The 14,530-nt window shown below is 44.0% G+C and overlaps 2 protein-coding genes across 13 annotated transcripts in view; both read left to right on the top strand.

Annotated features, from left to right (window-relative positions):
• The window catches only part of WRN (WRN RecQ like helicase), an 87,193-nt gene extending 82,086 nt beyond the window's left edge, over window positions 1–5,107 (top strand). For all 12 annotated transcript variants that reach the window (XM_075929332.2, XM_075929330.2, XM_075929329.2 and 9 more), the window contains 4 exons: window positions 433–656; window positions 1,789–1,875; window positions 2,788–2,937; window positions 4,156–5,107. In XM_075929332.2, the coding sequence (XP_075785447.2) occupies window positions 433–656; window positions 1,789–1,875; window positions 2,788–2,937; window positions 4,156–4,272 (578 nt within the window). In that variant the 3' untranslated portion in view covers window positions 4,273–5,107. The remainder of the gene's footprint in view (window positions 1–432; window positions 657–1,788; window positions 1,876–2,787; window positions 2,938–4,155) is intronic.
• A 5,580-nt stretch (window positions 5,108–10,687) lies between these two features.
• Window positions 10,688–14,530, top strand: part of GTF2E2 (general transcription factor IIE subunit 2) — a 43,283-nt gene continuing 39,440 nt past the window's right edge. Inside the window, exon 1 of the mRNA XM_006125382.5 lies at window positions 10,688–10,848. The gene's annotated coding sequence lies outside the window, so the exon portion shown is untranslated. The remainder of the gene's footprint in view (window positions 10,849–14,530) is intronic.

The raw sequence follows: 14,530 nt of genomic DNA, 5'->3' as shown, positions 1-14,530 counted from the left end.
GCCAGACTCCTACAATACTCCTCTTTGGCAGGAAAATGAATTCAGAGTATTGCCAATGCAGTGTCTTAAAATAAGAGGAAAACTGTAGAAGAGCCTAGCTGCCTTTAAAGTACAGCAACAGGCTGGAATAGGGGCAGGGAAGATGGGGAGAAGAGTGCTAATGGGATGAAAGTTGAATGCAGTGGGGTTGCATGATTGTAAATGAGGCTAATATTTTCCTTTTTGATTAACATAACGCTGCGTATTGTATTGTATTATTTAGTCCCTTCCATGCCATAAAAGATGCTGTGCTTTAATGTGGGGAAAATTCAGTGGCTATTGATGTGGACTCTTTCTTCCCCAAAACTCAAAGGAGTGCTCTCTGAACTCTAATTTCGTGAAACACTTCAGGAACTTGGGGAATTGATCACAAATGTACATTTTCCCTCCAAGATGTGACCAGAATGACAGCAATAAAAGAACTTGTTCCTGCAAATATCGAGCTGTACCTGATCAGGATGGCAATTGCCCTGCTGCAGAAAGGGAGTGAAAATGTGCATGTGGGCCAGCCGGGTAATTCCGGCAAGAAAAGCTTATTGTCTGAGTCCGATGGGCTGCGAGCCAGTACAGGGCCAGCCCAGAAAAGCAAGGAAAGAATCTCATGGACTGAAACAGAGGTTAGTAAACAAAGTTATGAACCAGTCTGCTTCAATAGCCTGTTAGATTTAAGGTGTTTTTATAAAGCCATTAAGTGGTGTTCTAATTAACCTCTCAAACATCGGGTACCAATGAAAGTAGTTGCATTATTATTGCAGCTCAAGTTCTGAACCTGTGGTTGATCACTTAAATCATCTTTGTACCGGAGAAACATCCAAAAATAATGTGTTTAAGATTCCAGATACACCACAGAATGGAAGTGTGTTTCTAGAAGACCTCACAGCGCTGGGCAATATTGGAAGTGCCTGTAAGTTTGCACTTCCTGATAGCTGCTGCTTTAAGTGTGTGTGGTTTGCTCAGGGCTTGAAAGTACAGGTGTCTAAGGTACAAAAATTGTAACTGACATTGGATGGCAGCCATATTGGCGGTATCTGAGTAGCTAATGGAGACCGGTTTCCCCCATTAACTCTGGGAGTGATCCCTCCCATTGTAATTTCAAGGCATATGGGGCCAGATAATGCCCCCAGCAGCCACACATGGAGGGAGACCCTTCTTAGTTGACAGCCTCTTACCAAGTGGAAAGGGGAAAACCGAACATCTCTGTCCCTCCCTCCTTCAGCCAGGTGGCTCCTGTGTTTTCCACGAGAAGGGCTGTTTGGAGTTTCAGGTGGAGAAAGGAAGCTTTTGCGATCCCATGTTCTTTCCTGCCCTGAGGTTAAATGATATGAATGCTCAGAAGTGTCTCTCCTGCACTGTTCATACGCTACCTTCTTCTGGCTGGAATTATGAAGATCTTATACAGACTTCCTGTGTGACCTTGGCCAAGTCACGGAGGCTCCCTGTGCCATGGTCCCCATCTGTTAAGCAGGGATAATGCCCTACCTCACAGCGGCGCTGTGACGGTAACACATTAAAGATTGTGAAGTGCTCAGATGCATAGCGCAGTGGAGCCTTATGAAAGCCTCGGATAGATTGAAGACTGTGCTGGGCATTTGGGAGCACAATGGACTTTTGGACACTGTGACCCTCTGGCAGCAGAGATCAGAAGCGCTACATGACAGGTCATTCATAAGCACGGCCACACTGGGTCAGACCAGTGGTTTGTTTACTTAAATACATTTTAACATCCCTAATTTGTTATTGTTTTTAAAGGGGAAATCAGTGAAGCCAACCACACACACATACAAGTTTGTGTCCAGGAAAGAAGAAGATCATCCATATATTGATTCTTCACCTTGGGTAAATCTGTCTAACACATGTAATTGTTTTGCTGGTAGTGAGCGAGATGGGTAATCTATTTCAGCACCCTAGTTTTGATTGTGCGTCTTTCTGAATAGCTTTATTTTGGGCTGAAATTTCCCAGCACTTAAAGAGTAGGGTGATCGTTGTTGTACAAAAGCCTTAGTGGATAGAAACATCTCAGTCAATCTCTCTGTGTTAACTAGGGATGTCAACCCGCAATTGACTGCATAATTAACTGATAAGCCTGGGCTTATCAATTAATCCTATTGACTACACCCACTCCCCATTCCCCCACTTGCTGCCTCTGTATCAGAGGCAGCAGCATGGAGTGGGGAGGGGCCGGCAGGAGCCGGCACACTTGGGGAGCTGCCTGTCCCCCACTTGCTGCCTCCCACATAGATGGGTGGGGAGAGAGGCAGGCAAGAGCCAGTGCTTGCAGGGAGTCAGCTTTTAAGCTGGATTCCTGCAAGCACCAGCTCCTGCCTGTCCCCCCCCACCCATGTAAATGTGTAACCACCAAAATTTCAAGGGGTTATACGTTTACACAAATACCCAAAAGTTAATATCCCTAATATTAACTATCCCTTTCACTGAAAAAAACACCTCTGAGCAGTAAGAAGTGGATACAGTACCTAATGTTACCAACAGGGCTGTTGAAACACACATTTCAGCAGCTAGTATTTGAAATAATGGGGCTCCATTTCCCAAAGTTCTGATTGGATCAAAAAGTTGTAAATGAACTAGCGATTTAATTCATTAGAAGGCACTGTATAGCCCTCCTTTACTACAATGTAAGCTCATTTTCAAAGTAAAGAACTTTCCACATATGCAATATTAAGGATTTTGAGTCTTAATGCTTTAAGTGGAAAGCTTGCTTTAACAGGCCATGTTTTCTTCTAAAATGGGAAGTTTGTGAAGAGCAGCAAGATGGATGACAGACAACTCCCAAATGCAGTACGGGGTGGACCAAGCCATCAAACCTCCCTCCATTTAGCCTCCTGGAATCAGCCTGCCGTCGATCCTGATGAAGAAGAACTGTTCAGTGACTCCCAGTCCAAGGTTCTGCTCTGATCTGTAATCTGTTAGGCTTCGTGGGGTCCTAGACCTCATGCCCCACCCCTACCCTGGAGTGAAACAGCCCTGCAGCCTGATTCCTCCAAGCCTGACTTGACTGGCATGGGCCAGCTGCAGGTTTTTCTTTGCTGTGTAAACATATCCATACAAATTACTATTTTTCCCTTTGAGGTAGACTCATAGACTCAAAGGTCAGAAGGGACCATTATGATCATCTAGTCTGACCCCCTGCACAGTGCAGGCCACAGACTCTCACCCACCCTTCTGCAGTGCACTCATCTTCACAGAAAATAAGGCCTGCCTGTGAAATCACCAAAATGAGATATGGTCACTCTTGTGTATGCAGCTTCACTCCTCTCTGGCTTGGCTGCTCCTGGGTGGAGCTTGTACATGCTTATGGCTCTGCTAGACTCTGTGGGCTTGGTTGGGAGACATGCTGGTGCCTCTCTCAGGCCACTGAAAGGAGCTGTCACTCACAGGGAGTGGTACAGAGCTCTCCCTCCCCTTTGTTATGTGCCATGACCAAAGAAATAGTTAATGTCAGCATTTAAATCAGTGTTTTTTAAACTTTTTAAGACCAAGGAACACCAAACAATAATTTTTTTTATGGAGAACACCAAGGATTTTTTTATGGGGGGGAGGGGGAGAAAGAGGCTTGTCCCTTTAAGGGTGGCCATTTTGAATTCTATTCTCTCTGCGGCACACCTCCGACTGTCTCGCGGCACACCGGTGTGCCACAGAACACACTTTAAGAAACGCTGATTTAAATTGTCCTCTCTAGACAGCTGTGTGAACCCCTCATTGGGCTGAGTGGGGCAGAGGGTTGTGCCAGGCTCTGAAGACTCTCATACAAGTTGTTGCCCCAGGGACACTTATTCATATTTTTGAGGTTTTCTTCGCAACCGCAACAGCTAGAGGCTTTTTTTAAAACACAAGCTGAGATTCTGAAGAACCGCTTCAGAGAGATGCTGGTATGCTGTACTGCCACGTCCCAGCGCATTCTGTTGCTCTAGTGGTGGATTGTACTTTATGTTCACCAAGGTCATGGTGAAAATATGGCACCTTTTGCTCATACAGCATGTGTAGAGTCTGATAGTGATGTAACATCATTGCGTTTCTCCACATGCACAATTCAGGTGAGGTGTGGAATAGTCCCTATTATTACTGTAGCACCTTGTATTATACTAACTTCTCTCCTTCCAGACTCAGCTTGCAAAGAGGAAGCTACCAGAATGGTTTGAAACTTCAAAGGGAACTGAGTCTTCAGTTACTACTGGCAAGAAATCCAAAGTGGGAGCAAAAAAAGGTCTTTTTGGTTGAAGTTGGAGATAAACAACCTTCTCTTCTAAAGAAGCTCTGTGAGATCATATATATAAGTCTTCTGGCTCGATTGCCATTGAGAATCGAATGGAAAGCACTACATGAAAGATGGGTTATTTTTAGCTTCCAGGACAACTACCATTCTGAAGTACATCTTTGTTCAACGCTGAAACTACAACTGAGCTTGGACTGGAACTAGAGTCCCTCAGTTTTTGAACCTTGTCACTTTGTGGGAAGTGACTACATCTTGAATTCAAGTACATAAAGGACTGACTCAAGGGTTACATTAGCTCACATTAATATGGTTTATACAGGCTGTTACTTTCACTGTTAGGATAAAACTTTCCAAGATTTTTACTGTATCAGTTTATTTTCTATTACCATCTAAATGTGAATATTTGGGCAACTTCTGTGAAGTCATTTCCAGATTGTCTCAAGTGCTATTGTGTTCAGCGGAGGATAAATGCACATGTTCATCATCTTATTCTCGTCAATTCCCATTGAGCAGATGCCAACTTTTTTTTCTGAGGATGGTAGTAGGCATGGAAGAAAGTAGAAAAAATTGGAGGACCTTGCAGCTGCTTCAAAACTGCAAAACAAGTAAGTGTTATGTTACCTTGCTGCTAATCCATATTGGACATGTCAGATCAACATTCTGCATCTATCAAAGTTAGATCTGCTCTGATCTGATAAGATGGTGCAGTATATCTAAATTAAGAGGTATTGTATAGAACCCACTGTATTATATGGGGAAACATGAGACTAATACCATTTAAAGTTCTGTTATGCATTTTCTGTGGTGTATTTTTTATAATAAAATGTTGCATTAGCAGTCCTTACAGTAGATGTAGTTTATTGTTCATTTCTTCCTGTAATCCTGTTTGCTTACCATTTTTGAGAAAGCAAACTTGTTTGTAATTCCAAACATCAGTCATATGAGATAAAATTTCAGTTTCTGAAATGTGTGGACAGCGTGGGTTGGATTTTTTAGGGAAGCCCCTTTTTTCCAAGGTCACAGGTACTTCAGGATCCAGAGTCTGTCATGGCTCTTTCTGGCGGACAATTGATCGCAGGGGTCATGACAGGTGGAAATGAGTCTCTGTTCATGAGAGTAAGCACACCCTGGTGTGCAGCTCACAGAGTTAGCAGGGGACCCTGTGTTACTTCCAGCAGAGAAGTGAAGGAGTTCAGACTCTCACTCCTCCAGCCAGTCAGGTGGGTAGTGCTCAACAGACTGAGGCAGAGCTCTGTTCTTCGAAGAGGCAGGGCCTGACACTGCATTGCATCTACTGCCCTGGCCAAGGTCGATCCACAGGGGCACAGCTAGGACGACAGACTGGGAGATGGATCTTCCAGTCTCTCCTGACTAGTTTTCCTAAGATCTAGGGTAAAATTGCCCCCGCCCCTCCTTGTGGGGCTTTCCTCCAAGATATTGTGGAGTCTGTCCTATGTCTGGGGACTCAGCCAGCCAGGATCTCTGGCAAGATCTTGTTCAGGGCCTGCAAAGCAAGGGAGAGCCAAGGGTCAGTTATGGAAACTGGGGCTACACCTGCCACAGGATGTGGGTCTCTGTGGTCTGTGGGATGCATTATTGAACCTTCCCTTCCCCCCACCCCGCCAAACACATGGCCTGGCCTTGCTCGTTCACACCCCACTGCAGGCAATTAGCAAGGGTTCTGGGCAGGATGCCAACTGGTTCGTCAACCTATGACCTTGGCAAGTCTCTATGGAGAGTCTCGTAGGCAGCAGAGTAAGGAAGCGCTAAGCTGCTATGGGTGGCAGTTGGGCAAAACACAAAATGTGCATGGAAGGAAGGGATCCCCCAGGAGATAACTTGATCCCCTCTGGAGGGAAGGAGCCAGCCCTGCTGCTGTTTCTTCCATCTCTGCCACCCAACCGTCTCTGCAGCTAGAGCCAATCAAGGGACCAGGGAGCTGAGGCTGCTCCTGGCAGAAGGGAATCAGAAGAGGCAGCTCTACCTGGCCTTGGGAGGTGTCCTGTTCTGTGTCCAGGACCGTGTTCAGAGCAGCTCTCAGGAAGTGCATGTCCAGGTCTGGCTCTAGGGTGGGTTTCATGGTGCTGGCAAGGGAGAGGAGCTGATATTAGACTGTGCAGTGCAGGGGTCAGACTGTATCTGACCTCGGGAGGGAGCCTCTTCCCAAGGTCTCTTTGGGTATGTCTAAACTACATCCCTTTTTTGATAAAGGGATGTAAATTAGACATATTGAAATTGTAAATGAAGCCGGAATTTGAATTTCCTGTGCTTCATTTGCATAATGGCGGCCACAACTTTTTTTTTTAAGCCACTTTTTGAAAAAAAAAACGTGGCTAAGACGGGGATCTTTCGACAGAAATGCCTCGTTTCGAAAGATTCTGTAACCCTCAAAAAATGAGGTTAAATAAAATGTGACAAGAAAAAAAAGACAGTATACAAAGTTTGTGGTTAACAATAGGTAGATTTACACAGTAGATAGTAATGAAGTCACTTGCTTTTCAATTGTATGTATCATGTTAGTTCTGTTTAACAAATGTAATTGATTGATTATAATTGATCTTGGCTTTCACAACATCCTCTGCCAAGGAGTTCCACAGGTTGACTGAGTGTTCTGTGAAAAGGTACTTCCTTTTATTCGTTTTATTTTTAGAAACTTATTTTAGTGGCATGAGAATGAGGACTGACACTGAAAAAAGAGAGTCAGAAAAAGAAGTGCTCGGAAAGCTGAAATGAGTGTATTTCACTTTATAGTATTAAATAGTAAGTAGCATATTTTTAAAAACATAATCGCGTTTTATCAGAGTGCAACCTCACTACAGTATCCTACTTTTGTTTTAAATAAAAGTATTTAAGTTTGTAGTTTAGCAATGTGACAATAAATGGAATTCTAAAGGAAACTAAATGTATTTCTAACTCAAATTGGTGATAGACATATAAAAGAGGGTGAAAACTGTTGTAGGAAGGAACAACAGTGATGCTATCTGACCTTTTTTCTTTGTAGATCAGTAAAACAGTTTTAAAATATGCCATACTGGTCCCAGCATTATGGATAAGGAATATCATCTTGGAAAAGTATTACACGGTGTAATAAAAGTTATTTTGGGAGTGAAGATTCTTTAGAAACCATGCTCTACTAGCTATGCCAAAACTTTTTTTGTATGGGCCTATCTCAGGTGATTGGATCTCTGCTGTATACATCTGCTCCAAACTGAAACTTGATGTACAAGATCTTATCTTCCCCTATTGAATGCAAGGACAGTCAGATTTCTTTTTAAACAAAACTTCCTTTCCTACATTAATAACATTTTAGCTTCTTAAAACAGGGAATTTTAAAATATTGAAAAGATTTTACAGTATTTGTATTGTTTACTTTTTGCACTTCACTTAGATTGGTCAATTTTTGTTTATAGTCAGGTTCACTTAAACATAAGAATGGCCATGCTGGGTCAGAACAAAGGTCCATCTAGCCCAGAATTCTATCTTCCGATAGTGGCCAATGCCAGGTGCCCTAACGGGAATGAAAAGAACAGTTAATCATCAATTGATCCAATCCTAGGAATGCGTCTACACAGCAACGCTGTTTCGGAATAATGGACGTTATTCCGAAATAACTTTGCGAGCGTCTACACAATTCTGTTATTTTGCAATATCAAAATGACGGGCGGCTTATTCTGGATTCTGTAAACCTCATTCCACGAGGAGTAATGCCTCTTTTGAAATATTTTTTTTTGGAATAGCAGTAGTGTGAACACTCCACTGCTGCTATTTCAAAATAGCTCCTCCCCCAGGCCCATTCAAAGTAATTACTCCCTAGTGCTTCCTGGGGCTGTACATTGAGGTAGTACATCCAGATTAGGGGAGCCTGCCCGAGACTAATTTTGAGGCTTCCCTGTAGTGTACATGCACAATCTCGAAATAAGCTATTTCAGAGTATTTCTTCCGAAATAGCTTATTCCAAAATAAGTGTGCCGTGTTGACGTAGCCTGTTTGCCCAGTCTCAGTTCCTAACAGAGGCTAGAGACACCATTCCTACCCATCTTGGCTAATAGCCATTGGTGGACCTATCCTCCATGAATTCATCTAGCTCTTTTTTGAACCCTGTTACAGATCTTGTACTTCACAACATCCTCTGCCAAGGAGTTCCACAGGATGATTGTGTGTTTTGTGAAGTACTTCCTTATGTTTGTTTTAACTTGCTACCTATTAAGAACTTTCTTCTTCCCCTGCATAAGCACAATATTTCAGCCTTTAGCTTTCACACATTACCAGAGGATGTTTAAATAAAAACAGGGAGTTAGTATTTTGGTTCTGAGTAAATGTAGACCATTTTCTTAAAGTATTACCGGTAAGACTTTTTGTAATAGAGGCTCCAGTAGTGAGTGATTCCATTAGTCAGGTTGAGTTGCACTTAGCATTTAAAGCAACTTCTCGTTATGCATAAAAAGTACAACATATTCTCCCCAAACTCACTACACTTAATATCTGAGTTTTTAGTGAATTTTCTAAGAATGTGCAAGTAAATTTTCTAATTAGAGTTAAAATTGTGCATTAAAATATTCCACATTTTACCAGTCTTCACTGTGACTTAAATTATGTTAATCGTGGAATATAATATAGATTCTTCAAATTTTCCATATAGTTACAATTATAAAATATAGGAACATGAACCTTTGAATGAATCTATCAATTGTTATTAGTGGCCAGATTCACCAGTACAGTTTAGCTGCTTTTAGATGCTCAGCTGAATTGATTAATCTGTTCTTAAAACTAAAATATATGGGTTGACCCACTCTAGTCTGGCACTGTCTGGTCTGACAACATCCACAATCTGGCCTGATTTTTGTTATATGGATGGGTTTATCATGGGCATAACCAAGTTTCCCACTGTCCCATAAAATTTGTTTACAGTCACCAGCCTTGGCTGTCAGTGTTCTGTGCTGTTTAGTTCTAATTTATCCCTAAATGTCTTCTAAGACCCCAATAAACAGTGGGGCTACGTCTACACTGGCACCCTTTTCCAGAAATGCTTAAAACAGAACAGTTTTCCGTTATAAGTATTTCCGGAAAAAGCGCGTCTACATTGGCAGGATGCTTTTCCAGAAAAGCACTTTTTCCGGAAAAGCGTCCGTGGCCAATGTAGACGCACTTTTCCGGAAAAAAGCCCCGATCGTCATTTTCGCAATCGGGGCTTTTTTGCGGAAAAGACTACTGTGCTGTCTACACTGGTCCTTTTCCGGAATAGTTTTTCCAGAAAAGGCCTTTTGCCCGAATGGGAGCAGCATAGTTTTTCTGGAAAAGCACTGACAATTTTACAGTAGATCGTCATTGCTTTTCCGGAAAAGCAAACGGCCAGTGTAGACAGCTTTCAAGTTATTCCGGAAAAGCTGCTGCTTTTCTGGAATAAGTGGCCCAGTGTAGACACAGCCTGGAAGTGTTGGTCATGCTGCTAGACTTATCAGATCCTAAGGGTGCTGGACTAGAGCCACTCAACCCGTATTAAGATTACCTTTACTTATCCTCAAATCATTGGAAATATTGTTAGTGCTTTCAATGGGCTGCTTGTTTCGTATTTATATAGGAACATTTAAAACAAAACAAAAATCCAGACCATACCCTTTCTCTTCTCTCTCCCCCTCCTCCCCCCAAACAAATACTTTCTACGTTTTCAAGTATCAGAGGGGTAGCTGTGTTAGTCTGAATCTGCAAAAGCAGAGAGGAGTCCTGTAGCACCTTATAGACTAACAGAAGTGTTGGAGCATAAGCTTTCGTGGGCAAAGAAAGCTTTCGTGCATCTGAGGAAGTGGGTCTTTGCCCACGAAAGCTTATGCTCCTACACTTCTGTTAGTCTACAAGGTGCCTCAGGACTCCTCGCCGCTTTCTACATGTTTTGTAAGTTTACAAAGTGCTGCCAGACTATTTGTTGTTTTTTCAGTTTACCTTCTATTGTGATTTTTTTGGTCTGGGGGTTTAAATAAAAGCTCCAATGTTTGGCTCGAGCGAAGCTGCCCTTACAATGGGTCACAAGGAGGGGCGTGCAATCCAGGGCATCACAGCAACAGCTAAGACAAATCTGGGAGCTATGATGAGACTTCAAGTACAAATGGATAAGAGACTTTTAAATCCTCCCGGGGGTTACAGGCTGGCTCCCTCCCGCGCTGCATGGCCTGGGGGAGACGCTTAGGGCATTGCGGCTCCTGCGCCGCGGGGCAGAGCCGAGGCGTTAGGCTCAGAGCAGCCAGGAAGCTGCTGGTACGAGTCCCCCCTCCGCCCCCACCCCGGCTTTGCACAATCCACACGGGGCTCCCTTGCCGCCCCTGCTCTGCCGCTCGCTACAGTTAATTGACGCGCCGCGAGCCACGTGCGGGCAGAGGGGAGGGCAGCGGCTCTCACGGCGCCTGCGCAGTTCCAGTGCGCACTGCGCAGGCTCCCTGCGCCCCACGTATGGCGTTCTGAGCTGACGCTGTACCCGGCCGCTGGGCCAATAGGAGCGCAGCAGCCGCCGAAGCCAGCGTCGTCCCCCCCTCCTCCTGCTCCCCCGTGCCCCCCGCCCGCCTTCCCGCGTCGGGCGGCCTCGCGCGCCGGTGAGTTCTCGGGCGCGAGCGGGGCGGTTGGAGCGGGGCAGCCTGGGAGCGCGAGGGCGCCCCCCTCCCACCCCGAGCTGCGTAGGCGGATGGGTCCCGTGTCTGCCCCTCCCCCCCCGAGCTGCGTGAGCCGGGGGGGGGTCCCGAGTCTGCCCCCCTCGAGCTGCGTGAGCCGGGGGGGGTCCCGTGTCTGCCCCTCCCCCACGAGCTGCGTGAGCCGGGGGGGGTCCCGTGTCTGCTCCTCCCCCCCGAGCTGTGTGAGCCGGGGGGGGTCCCGTGTCTGCCCCTCCCCCACGAGCTGCGTGAGCCGGGGGGGGTCCCGTGTCTGCTCCTCCCCCTCGAGCTGCGTGAGCCGGGGGGGGGGTCCCGTGTCTGCCCCCCTCGAGCTGCGTGAGCCAGGTGTCCTGCTTTCTAACCCCCCCCCCGTTGCATTGGTTGGGGGGTTCCCTCCCCCACCAGCGCTGCACTCCATGGCTCCGGAGAGTCTCTCTCTTGCCACCGAGCAGCAGGGGGGTCCCTGCCTTCTCACCTGCCCCTACACAGCTGCGGGGGCCACAGGGGGTCCCTCCTTTCCCCCTCTTGCACAGAGGCGACTAGGCCCGCCAAGAGCTTCCTTGCACCACCCCCGCTGCCCCCAGCTGCATATTCCCAAGGAGAGCCCTTCCTTCCCCTCCTCCCCCAAGGGTTGCAGGGCCCAAGGAGAGCCCTTCCTTCCCCTCCTCCCCCAAGGGTTGCAGGGCCCAAGGAGAGCCCTTCCTTCCCCTCCTCCCCCAAGAGTTGCAGGGGCCCAAGGGGATCCCCCTTTCGCCACTCACTCACAGTCAGAATTAGTTACATTGAGTCAAGCTGTTGTGCAGAACTGGCCCCAGGGATGCTGTAGTCCTGTCTCGACAGCTCTAATAGAAAACAACAGCAGGGCTCATGGGTTTGCTACTTATTGCCAAGTGTCACTCAAACCAGAGGAGCTAGAATAATTTTTATAATGTGGGTGCTGAGAACCATTGACTTTAACTGTAAGTCCTGTGTAGATATAATGGAAACCACTTCCGTACCCTCTACTTCCAACATCTGATTCGATCATCATGTTCCTATCCGAGTCTCTCACCAAGTCCATGGCTTCTTCCTGTAGTGGTGGCTTGCTCAAGTGTTGTGACAGTAGACAAGTGATTAAACTGATGGTGTCCTGTGTAATTATCCATGAGCACTAGCAAGGGGGAAGCACAGAGTGTAGGGAGTCCCCTATCTATCCTTGGTAACCTATAGCATAAGGTAACGAGGTGCTATTCCATACCATTGACATCTTGAGTCCTATAGGGGTCTTGGTTATTTAGACTGGGACTTGGGCGTCTAGTAACATTTTCCAATTGTATGGGACCATGGGAAACATGGCCACACTCATGATGAGTGGACATCGAGCTAACTAAAATCATACCAGACCAGAGAGTACTAGAATAGGTTCAAGCTGTACACATTTCAGGAAGGCCAGGGAACCTTCCTCTCCCCACCCTCCAATCCAGTCACGCACACACCTAGGTGTGCAGAGGAAGGGAGGTGGGTGTGCATCTCTCCCTCCAAAGTCTATGCATCCGCAGTTTATAGATAGCAAGTTGCTAATATAGTTGTAAAATATCCTTTGTCTTTTGTAAAGGTCCTAGAATGGGGCAGTGGCACGTGAACTATACTTGTCTTTGTTGTAAGATATTTTCTACTGTTTGTTTATTCATATTCCCATAATGCTTAGCAGCCCTAATCATTGAGCAGAAGCCTATTGTGCTAGATGCTGTACAAATAGAAGAAAAAACAGTCGGTACCCCCAAAGAGCTTCCTTTCCAACCTTACTAACAATTTAAATAATCAAGCAGAAACCTGGATGTAATTCAGTTTTCGTTGTCCATTTGTACTTTTAGTTATTTTCCCAAAGAAAAGTTGATTTTCCGTTTACACTAGATGTGGTGCTGCTTATTGCTAACCAGGGGTATATGGTGTAGCTATTTACATTTAAGCACTTATATAGCTTGATTTACATTTAGTTCACATTTTTAGTTTTTACATTTTGATTGTTAGAAAATCATGAATGATACATTTATTGTTTTACAAGATGATTATTTTTTTATTATTTGTGCCAAGCTCTATTGGCAAGGAAATTCACATTTAAATTAAAGTGCATTAAGTGGAAATAGCATTTTAAATTGTCCGAAGTGCTGAATTCATAAAAAATTAAATTTTCTCAACATGTTTTGTATTTAAAAGTAACTAATATATTAAAGGAAGTTGTCTGTAGTTTATGCATTGACTTGTGATCAGTTCTGGTCACCATGTCCTTGTAGAACCAGTACATCCCATCCTCTCACACTTTGCTTTCCTTTTTCAGTCTATAAATAAAAACTAGCTTTTATTCAGCTTCAATTCCCATTTGATTTATTAACATTGAATAGACTAGTAATTGAACTGAACTAGTTGAATAAATTGACAAAGATAGATTTTTTTTTTTGCGCCTGTATCAAAGACTATTACTGTCAAAATCTGGTTTAGCAGTTCAGCAAACTTTGCTTCCAGCTGCTTAACCAGTGACTTTCACTGTTGCAGTGGTTAGACTTTCTTTAAATAATTTGCTGGTTAATATTATTTTTGTATTTAATTTAAATGATTGTAATAAGTTTATTGCTTAACATTGTCATCTTCAAATGTAATTGTAAATGTTTATTTAAAAAATAAACCTTTAAATTTAAAAATATAAAAAATTCGTGTAATTTTTCTTAATCGTTGATTTTTTTTTCCTCTCTAGGTTTATGTTAAACTTTTAATCCTACTCTTTATATTGTACTTCCTAGTTTTCAGGCTTTGTGAATGGCTTTTCTGATAAAGCGTTTTCTTTAAATTATTGATACATAAGTAACAATGTTTGAGACCATCCTTTGTTTAGGGCATTTTCTTTGAAAGCCTGCCTGGTCCGGGCTTTGTAAATTGTACCAGAGTCCATGCAGATTTGTATAATATGTTCATGGAAGCTGGCAGATGGACTCATTTAGGACCTAGCAATCCCACAGAATAGCACAGATATGCAGTTCTAGAACCTTGCCAATATTGTTGTTTATACCTAAATAACACCACAAAACTAGAAGACACCAATATAATATTAGATCTGGAGTATTTAGTTTCTGACATATGAACAAGAAAATGTAAAGACTACAGAAAACCTTCTATCACAAATAATTTGTCCAGTTTTCTTTGTAACTTCCAGAGCCAGAAGACCCAATGTCATCATTAAGTCTGTTCTCATGTTTAAGAGATGCCATAGAGTTTCTCTAAAATAATTCCTACAGCATGTCTTTCAGAAAAATATCCAATGTTAATTTAAAAATTGTGAGTGGCGGAGAAGCCACCACAACTCTTGGTAATTTTTTCCGCGGGTTATATTCGCTAAAATACGGTAGATATCTAGACTGTGTTGAAATCAAATTTTCTCTTTATTAATCTAAATAAAGTGAGCACCTCGAGAATCTCACTACATGTAATGTTTTCTAACCTTCTCGAATTTATTAACATCATCCATTAGCACTGGATGCAGTATTCCAACAGTGGTTGCACCAGTGCAAAATATGGAGGTAGAATCTCTTACTTCGACTCAAGATTCCCCTGTAAGGAACACATTAGCCTTCTGGGCTATAGCATTTTACTGGAG

Source organism: Pelodiscus sinensis, chromosome 4 (assembly GCF_052426305.1).
Source record: "Pelodiscus sinensis isolate ZL-2025 chromosome 4, ASM5242630v1, whole genome shotgun sequence".
NCBI lineage: Eukaryota > Metazoa > Chordata > Testudines > Trionychidae > Pelodiscus > Pelodiscus sinensis.
The sequence above is the reverse complement of the archived record's forward strand: the minus strand, read 5'-3'. Positions and strand labels throughout refer to the sequence as shown.